Source organism: Penaeus vannamei, chromosome 9 (assembly GCF_042767895.1).
Source record: "Penaeus vannamei isolate JL-2024 chromosome 9, ASM4276789v1, whole genome shotgun sequence".
In the NCBI taxonomy this organism is placed as follows: domain Eukaryota; kingdom Metazoa; phylum Arthropoda; class Malacostraca; order Decapoda; family Penaeidae; genus Penaeus; species Penaeus vannamei.
Window position 1 is genome coordinate 32,504,038 of NC_091557.1, and position 10,000 is coordinate 32,514,037.

Consider the following 10,000-nt stretch of genomic DNA (forward strand, 5'->3'; position numbering starts at 1 on the left):
ATGTGGTAAAGTGTTGCGCAATAGCTTGGGGAAATTTTTAAGTCTTCCGCCGGGAAAGGCGGGGCATTCCCGGGGAAGCCTTTGTTTACCTTTCGGGTGAAGTAGGAAGCAAGAAAAAAACAAAACAATAACATTAACAGCCAAAACAAGGAAAGTTTGAACGATCGACAGTGGGGTTGATATGCTGGCCATGTTCTTCACGATAATGGTTGTTGTTCTGGGTCACGGAGCTTTCCATTTTTCTTATAATATTCATCTGGTCGTGACGCAGCACAGATACAACTGCGGATTGTTGACTCGAATGCACCATTGCCTGTATTTCTTGTTACAGATAACTTGAAGCACCTGAAATATCTTAGATTTTCATAGTTATGAAATCTTAAATGTGGACTGAATTTTTGTTAAAAGAATTAGCAATCAAGTATAATATTCTACACTCACACATGTATATAAATTAATAAATATATATCTATGATTATCCTATTCCTATTCATATTCATACACATCTATTTCTTAGTCACATATTTGTTTCGGCAAAAAAATAGTCTCAAAGGGGATATGAAGCAATGAGTGTACATGTAGAGGGATGACGGAATGGGTAAGTACGTATATTTTTATTCCTATTTCATGCGATATACTCCTTTACTTTGAATTATGAGCGTGCTATTTCTGAAAACACATGTGACTCTTAATTATTGGCGTCATTCCTGGAGACATGAAATGTTTTCCAGAGTCGCTATTCATTTTATTTGTCTTTATCTCGCTGATTGTGATTGTGATGTCCAATGTGTTTTTTATTATTATTATTATTATTTATTTATTTATATTTATATTTTTTTTGTTGCTTACGCTATGAATTTTATGTGTGAAGCAGTTAGAAGGACCTTAAAGACTGTGATCTCGATTGCGCGACTAAGAATCCGTTATTTCAATTAACATGATTCTGGTTATTTCCCTTGGTGATTAACTGTAAATTGAACGTAATTTGGTTTGGAAGTCTTTAAGAAATCGGTGTACGTGTAAAGGACACGAAAAAGACGAAATTTAGCAGTTCGCATAGTTGAGCAGGAGAGCGAAAGAGAGAGGGAGAGAGAAAGAGTGAGTGAGTGAGTGAGAATGAATGAGTGAGTGAGTGAATAAGTGAATGAGCGAGAGAGCATATGAGAGGTAGACAGACAAAAAACTCGCAAAATCGCAGCGGAGGGTCCCGAAAGAGCAATCGCAGCAAGCGTCTCACTCCAGCCTTCGTCCGAACCAAAGCCAGGAAAGACAGTCTTTGCAACACGTGAAAAAAAAATCCCGGTGCTTCTTTTGAGTGATTAGCGTAAAATTGCAAAGGTTGAATTTGATTTTTTTTTCGGGGTGGGGGGGGGGAGTCAACAGATAGGAATAAACACGTAAATGAATATAATCATCAGAATATATGCCAAGAATATATGATCAAGCGCAGTCTTCCTTTTAACTCACGAGACAATCAGAACGAGATAAAAAGAAGAAAAAAATACGTTCGGTTATCTCGCGGGTCGATAAAGCGAGTACTATGAAAGGCGGTCCTTGTCTGTCCCGATTAAAATATATAGGAAATAAACTTTGAATGTCAGTGTGACCTTGGCCGTCAAAATGGCGGGTTTGCGTCCGTAGCTCGAGGGTTTGTGAGAAGGGGTGGGGGGGGGTAGGGGAAGGGGGTCAGGCGGGTTACTAATAGAGGGGAGGGGCACCTGTGACGGTATGTGTGTCTGTGTGGACAGGTGGCCAATGGTTTGGTAACCGTAATTATGGTCCAGAATTAAGGTTTTCGCGAGTGTGTTGGCTGCCTATGTGCCTACGTGAGTTTGAGTCCTACCCCCACTTCTTCCCCCCACTCCTCCACCTTCATGATATTCCATCGTATTCTTCCTCCTGTCTTGTGGGTGTGGCTAGATGGCACTTCGAAAACGAGTTAGAGTCCGGGTGGGGGTGGGGGGTGGGTAATTGAGGTAGGGGAGAGGAGGGGGCGGGGGTTGTACTCGGGGCTGGAGGAGGGGGGGGTGTTGAATTAGTGAACTGGCAGGAGGAGGCAGTTGAATTTGGGGGGTTAGGAGAGTAGGGGGATGTTGCAGTGCGGATCAGGGAGGGGCAAGGGTTCCTGGATGAGGGTGAGGGGACGGGCTGGTAGGGGAAGGGGAGTCCGCGAGGAAGAGTGGGGGAGGGGAAGAAGGGAGGAGATCGGTAAACGCTACAAGTTTTTACCCTCTTGTGTTGCTCCCTCTCGGCGTCAAGGTCGTACTCCCTGCCTCCCATGTTGATATTGGGGCGTAGAAGTCGGGCATGAGGAAAGTATGCGAAGACATGCCGCATATATCCCTCTGGAAATGAGTGTCATGAGGGAATGGGGGAAGAATGTGGGGAGGAGTTAAAGGGAGGGGAACATTGCCGGTCGTCAACCTGCCCTCTCGACAGGTGCGACGGCGGAGAAGAACATCTGTTGAGGCAGATGCGCGATTCAGGTGAGAACACTTGTCCAAATTCTTCTGATGAGGAGGATTCCCACGACGGTGAAGATAGCGTTTTTAACAAGAGAATAAAGAGAGATTTATCAGGAGAAATAGAAATGAAGTCAGTGCAGATAAGATTTTAAAAAAACATGCTCAAAGATGATAATATAAATAACATTAACTAAATGCAGTTGAAGAGGAAAGACATACAGTTAAAATAAGAAAGAAGAAAAAAAAAATCAGAGAGAGAGGAGAAAAAAATCAGAGAGAGAGAGATAAGATAAAGGCCAGTAGACGATTCTCTATGATTATTATGATCATAAAGAAGTGAATAAGAGCACATTCCTATCAAGGACTAAAACCAAAGAGCAGCATTTTTCGGCACGTCGCGTTGCTTGGAGTAACGGTTCGCCAGCTCCCTCCGCCTGGGATGACGGGTGCGTCGCTCTTTCCCTTGCTCAGCATGGTACTCGCCACGACTTGAGGGCACGCAAGGAGGGGTGGGTGGGGGTGGTGGGGTTGGGGTGGGGAGGAAGGGGGATTGTCCAGTTATGGAGGCTGCAGGACAGATCGGCTTTTCGACTTCCTTGTACGACGTTCATGTCTAATTAAGCCTTATCTTCATACAGGTATTGAGTCCCGTTTTTTATATATATTTTTTTCTACTCCTAGTTCCCTTTATCCTATTAGTTTCCTCATCTTTATATTTTATGGCCCTCTTCCTCCTACTAGTGATGCTGTGCGCTGATTACTAAGAACTATTACTGCTTGATCCCAAGTCCTTCTTCCTCCTCCCCCTCCCCCTCTTCCTCCTCCTCCACCTCCTCCTCCTCCTCCTCCTCCTCCTCCTCCTCCTCCTCCTCCTTACGTCTGACCTCGTTCCCGCATATAAAAAAGAGAAATCCCAAAAGCGGGATGCTGAATGAAAATGCAGAAGGAAGTAAAAGTGTATAGATGAAAAAATAAGTAAAAAAAACTTTTCGGTAGTGAAATACAGTTTAAGGTTGAGGTCGAAGGCCTATATATGGCACCGCTTTATGGGCAGGAAGGCGAATGTAGGGCATTCGGGTTATATAGGCAGGTTTTAACATGGGAAACTGGTTGTATGGGAGATGGACGGCGGGATGGGAGAGAACGAGAGAGCGAAAGCGAGAGCTACAGAAAAGGAGGCGGGGAGAGAGAGAAAACCGACTATAAAAAAAAATTCATTGTCAGAGAAAAAGGTAAAGTACAAAACGATTAAGATAAAAAAAAAAGAAAAGAGAACATCGTGGAAGCGTTTACACATTGAGTGCCGTGGGAAGAGTGTGAGTGAAAATCGGCTATTTTCATACCAATAATAGCTGAATCGGTGCTATGTTGTAATGTGCAACCTTGCGGTGGCTGAACCATGCCATGGATTGCCATTAAATGGAAACTGTGCTCTTTAGGTACGCCGAATGCAAGGAAATATTGGATGGCAGAGTGAAGATGTTTATCAGTGACCAGTGTATTCTGGACAACGAATATATTTACGTTGGTTCGAATGTGTAAATCGTCACTGTAAGCATCTTTTGTGGGCAAATTGTACGTATTCTTGGAACTTCATCGAGGCTCCGGACACCATGCTCTATAGTAATTGTTGTTCTCAAGTTTATCGTGTTATAGGCCTAATAAAACGGAGGAATCCCAATAACCTAGGCCCAAAACCTTCCCTTTCGTTGATGAAAGTCGGTTTCTGTTTCAAGGTCGTTGAAGGCCTCCAGGCTTTAAATAAAAAAATCTGCGGTCGGACCTGGATAACCGCTTTTCCTGCTGTGGCCCGTCTAGGGATGTGCCCCCGGGGGAAAGGGAGGGAGGAGAGAGAGAGGGAGGAGGAAAGAGAGAGAGAGAGAGAGGGGGAGGAAAGAGAGAGGGGGGGAGAGAGAGAGAGGGAGGTGGGAAGAGAGAGAGAGAGAGAGAGAGAGAGAGAGAGAGAGAGAGAGAGAGAGAGAGAGAGAGAGAGAGAGAGAGAGAGAGAGAGAGAGAGAGGGAGGAGAAGAGAGAGAGAGAGAGAGAGAGAAAGAGAGAGAGAGAGAGAGAGAGAGAGAGAGAGGAGGATGGAGGAAAGAGATGGAGAGAGAGAGAGAGGGGGAGAGAGGAGGTAGAGAGAGAGGGGGAGAGATGGAGAGTAGAGAGAGAGAGAGAGAGATGAGAGGGAGGAAGAGAGGGGGAAGAGATGGAGGAGGAAGAGAGGGGGAGAGATGGAGGAGGAAGAGAGGGGGGAGAGATGGATGAGGAAGAGAGGGGGAGAGATTGAGGAAGAGAGGGGGGAGAGATGGAGGAGGAAGAGAGGGGGGAGATGGAGGAGGAAGAGAGGGGGGAGAGATGGAGGAAGAGAGGGGGAAGAGATGGAGGAAGAAGAGAGGGGGAGAGATGGAGGAGGAAGAGATGGGGAGAGATGGAGGAGGAAGAGAGGGGGGAGAGATGGAGGAGGAAGAGAGGGGGAGAGATGGAGGAAGAGAGGGGGGAGAGATGGAGGAAGAGAGGGGGAGAGATGGAGGAGGAAGAGAGGGGAGAGATGAAGGAAGAGAGAGAGGGAGGGAGGAACAGAGAGAGAGAAAGAGGGAGGAAGAAAGAGAGTGTGGGGGAGGGATGGGACGGTGGAAGATGGATGGATATACGAAATGAAAGGAGGAGGAAGGGAAGAGGAATGGAAAAAAACAAGAACGAAGGACAAGGGAATAAAAACCCGAGACTAAGACAATTATCGGAGAGCGAGAGACAGATAGTAAGAGAAAGGGAAAGGGAAGGCCAGGGAAGGAGGCTCGTGTGTGTTCGTCCAGCGTGCCAGGAGGAGCCGTTGGTAGTGGTGCTGGTCCAAACTATCAGCGGTCACTCCTCTGTGCCACGTGATAATGGTATTGCTATTATTAGATTTCTAGTTTTACCCGCCGTGGCACGAGTACCCCCCTCCACCTCCCCACCCTTGACTTTAGATTCGGGGGTGATGGTTAGACTTGCATGGGTACGGGCGAAGGGGGGGGGGGTAGAGTGGGGGAGGGTAGGAGGCAATTGGGGAACAAGTGGGGGAGGGTAGGAGGCAGGGATGAGTGGGAGAGGGTAGGAGGCAATGGGGGATAAGTGGGGGAGGGTAGGGATGCAATGGGGGACAAGGGCAGGAGGTAGGGGAAGCAAGGGGGGTCTAATAGGGGGGGGGGGAGGGGCGTCAAGAGCCGGGTATCTCTACGTGGCACAGGTCATGTCCTAGAAACGATGTTGGGGAGGAGAGAATGATTTGCGTTGGGGGGAAAATGGGAGGAGGGGGTAGGGGGTGGGTAAGATTTTGCTTCCTTCGTCTTTTGAAGTAAACCATATACTCCGGGGATGTTAAGCTCTACAGAAAAAAAATCGTTTCATAAAACAGCTCTGAATGTAGCATCTCTTTCCGTGTTCAAAGAGACAAAAAGGCCTTATGTAGATTCACACATGACCACACAGTGCCAGACACGCCCACAGGGACACCTTCTCTCTCTCTCCCTCCCATCTCCCCTCCCCCTTCTCCACCTACTCCGCCCCCCTTCTCCCCTCCTCCCCCGCCATTTCCCCCTACTCTGCCCCCTCCCCCCCTCCTGCAAGAAGTTGGTGCAGTGACGGTGACTTGGGTAACGGGACCAGGAGTCGGTCGGTCCGTCAAGGTGAACCACAAGCGACTCTCCCTTGCTGTGGCTGAGCTTCCCCACGCTACCACCACTACCACGCCACCCCCCACTTCTTCCCTATACTTCCCCACGCCTCCCCTCATCCCTATCCCCCTCTCTTTCCTCATCTTTGATCCTTCGTCTTAATTCCCCTTATTCCTGTCCTCTCTCCGACCTCTTGCTTCCCCTACCCCTCTCTATTCCTTATTACTTTACCATTACCCTATCCTTCCATTCTCTTCCCCCTTGCCTCCCCTCACGGCGTTCCTCCCTCTTCCTTTTTGCTTCCTTGTGTCGCTTCCCTCTTTTTTTCATCTTGCCTCCCTCTTCCTTTTTCCTTCCCCTTCGTTTTGTCCCCCCTCTGCCCTTTCCATCGCTTTGCCGGGTTTCCTTCTCATTTATTCCTGCTTCGTCTCCCTTCTCATTTACTCTTACCTCGTCTCCCCTTTATCCCTCTGCCTTGTCCATCACTCCCTCTTCGCCTCCCCTTGCTTCAGAACAGGCCATTCTTGCTTCACTCATCTCAGGCTCCAGTCGCTTTCTTAAATGTTCTTTGTCTCTGTGTCCCCGTCTTTTTTTTTTCTTTCTTTCGCTGCCTGACAGACAACGCTTTATTTCTTAAAATGAACTACGTCTCTCTCTATCTATCTCTGTCTCTATCTATTTATCTCTGTATCTCTCACTGTCTCTCTTTCGGTTTCTCCCTCTCTTTCTCTTTCTCTTCGTTACAATCCCGATTTCCTTTTTTATCTCTAACATTTCTTCTGTATGAGATGTCATTTTGCTTTTTAAATAAATCGCCCCTTTTTCCGCGCGAGTTTCCACGGCCACAACTATGTCTCCCCGCGGGTAGCTTCAGAATGACCCAGAATAAAACTCCGTCTGGTAATGACACCAAGCCAGAATGAGAAGGCAGAATGAGAAGGCCCCCGACGGAGGACGCATGACACTTGGCAAGACTCGGTGTCATATGGAATTGGGATCGAGGTCACGCTGTCATGAGATCGACTCGAGATGGAAGTTAAGATGGAGAGCGGGATAAAGAAGATAGGCGGGTGCCGACGGTGGTTGTGGTAGAGGGTTTCTCCTGCTGCTGCTACTGCTGCTGCTGTTGTAACTGTAGTAATGGAGAGAGAGTCGTCAGGCTTGGTGATTGAGTTTCTCCCAAGCACAGCGGATCAGTTTGAAGAAAGGAGGGAAAGGGAATGCCCAGGGAAGCACGCCTCTTCCAGTCAGCTGTAGAACTTCATGGTTGTTTTTTCCCGATATGACTGTAACGGAACGACGATGACGGTGATACTGATAATGATCATGACGATAATGATGATATTAATATCTTGATCATTATTATAAGTGTAATAACAATAAGATGATATTTATTGTTATTAAAAGTATAATGATAATAATAATACCAATAATGTTAACAATAACAATAATTATAGTGTCATAACTATTACCAGTAGGCCTACTACTACAACTGTTCTCCTCGTACAACGACTACGTGTGATCTACTGCATCCGTTTTTTACGTCTCATAAATACCAGCGCGAGGGCAAGTGACATTTCATAAGGTTCCTCATTCCGCGCTCCTTTGCAACTGCCACTTGCTCTGGCTTGCAGTAATAGGCAGTCTGTACAGTAGATTCCGGTTCTTGGTTATGGTCGTTGCCACGTTGCCTGCGCTTGGATTGCTTAACGGTAGTCTTGATGATGGCAGTGAAAATGATAGCGCTGATAAAGATGATTTTGATAGTAGGCCCTAATAGTCATATTTTTCGGTGCATATTCTATCGCCTCATTCACTTTCTACAGATCGTAGACCTTACTGTCTAGTGGCTTGTAATTATGGGTGTTCCTTTATAAGTTTTTCTTTTATTTCAATTTATATATATTTTTTATCAGTGTATACTCAGTATTTCCGGGGTATGAATCCATCCGGGAATGATAAGGCGTCCCCTGCGATTTCGCGCATGCGCACGCAGCCTACATGACCCAAATATAGAACGTCTGGCGCGGAACTCTCCGGCGCATTCCGTAACGCTATTTTTATTATTTTTTTGTCTATAATGTTATGTTGGCGCGCATCATTATTTTTTGGCCTTTGTAGGCGTGTTCAGGAAGTGACTCGATGGAGGCTGTTTTTTTCCATTTTCTTGAATTTGTTCCTGTAAGAACTACGTACCTGAATATATGGTTCTTTGGCGGATTGTGAAAGGGGAATCTAGTTAGTAACCGATTGAAAAAAAATTAAATATGAAGAAAAAAGTTGTTGGCAAAACACGTTCCAAAAGACCAATAACTTATTTCTTAAATTATTTCAGAGTAAATGTTATAAATGACGTCACACAGCCTTTAGAATATCAATCAAAATGCATTCGCGGAAATGCAGACTGTTCAAACTTTCTTATTTTTCTTTCCAGCTGATCGGCATGAGTGAGTGTCAGACCCGCATCAAGCAGCTGGTGGACGATGCCAAGCAGATGGCCGGCCTGCCCCAGGACACCACCCTCGAGGGCCTGGTGAGTGTGCCGCCGGTTGGGCCTTCTTCGGGGTTCGCTTTTGTTTCATGCGGGATGAGTGTTCTGAATGTGGCGGTGCGCGTCAGGTGAGTGAACACGGCCGGAGAGAGTGAGGGAGCGTGCGGTTTTCTTGTCTCTCGTGTGTGCGAGTGTGAGTACGAGTATGGATATGTATATATATGTATATATATTAGACACACACACACACACACACACACACACACACACACACACACACACACACACACACACACACACACACACACACACACACACACACACACACACACACACACACACACATATATATATGTATGTATGTATGTATGTATATATATATATATATTATAGAATGTGTATATATATATATATATATATATATATATATATATATATATATATATATAATGTGTATATATGCATATATGCATACACATACATATAAACATACATAAACATATACATACACATACACATATACATATACATAAACATAAACACGCACATACATACATACATACTGTATATCTATGTGCGTGTTTATGTATGCATGTATGTATGCATGTAAGTATGTGTGTGTGTTTTTACTGTTATGTCTGCGTGTATGTTTGGACGTTTTTAATGATGGATATGTGATTATGCTTGCATATTTCTGCGTATATCCATTCGTATATTCTGCGTATGTGCATCCGTATGCAGCATATACTTATTTATGCTTCTTTTTGTATTTGTCTGTTATAAATCTTTTTCGTTGTGTTAATATTTTTCCTGCGGTCTGCGCTTTTCCTGGTCGTCCATTTTATGAACTCGGACAGGAAAAAAAGGAAAAATTCTGAGTCCCCGTCATCATAACTTTGGTAAATCGAGTTGAGGGCGACCGATCGAGCTTGCCCGGGGCCTGTTCTCGGACGCTGAGCAACCGCGCCGAGAGGAACCTTGGAGGAAAGCGACGGGCAGGAGGAAGAAGAGTAAAAGTGAGGCTAAAAGAAAATCCCCGAAGACGAGAGGAGAGCGCGAAAGAAAATGAGAATTAAAAAAAAAAAAGAATACAAGTAAATGAAAGAGGAAAGCCAAACAAGGAAGGATAAATGAAGGTGAGGCATAAGGAGATGTCGAACACGGCAAAGAACCAAAGAGGAAGGAGAGCGAAGCCGATCTAGAATAAACGAAGAAGAGGACGGGAACGGAGAGCGAAGACGAGAAAGATGGAAGAAAAAAAAGAAAGAGAAGAAAGAACAGACGAAAAACAAGAGAAAGAGGAGAACGAGAAAGGCGAATGAGTTCGACGAAGAAAAAAAGATAACAGGAACGGTGAAAGAATGCTAGTAGAACGAAGGAGAAAGATGAGA

The 10,000-nt window shown here is 45.5% G+C and overlaps 1 protein-coding gene across 2 annotated transcripts in view; it reads left to right on the forward strand.

Moving 5' to 3' along the window:
* Nagk (N-acetylglucosamine kinase) overlaps positions 1 to 10,000 on the forward strand; it is a 96,104-nt gene that overhangs the window by 44,556 nt on the left and 41,548 nt on the right. For both annotated transcript variants that reach the window (XM_070125577.1, XM_070125578.1), the window contains exon 3: positions 8,553 to 8,651. In XM_070125577.1, coding sequence (XP_069981678.1) covers positions 8,553 to 8,651 — 99 coding nt within the window. The remainder of the gene's footprint in view (positions 1 to 8,552; positions 8,652 to 10,000) is intronic.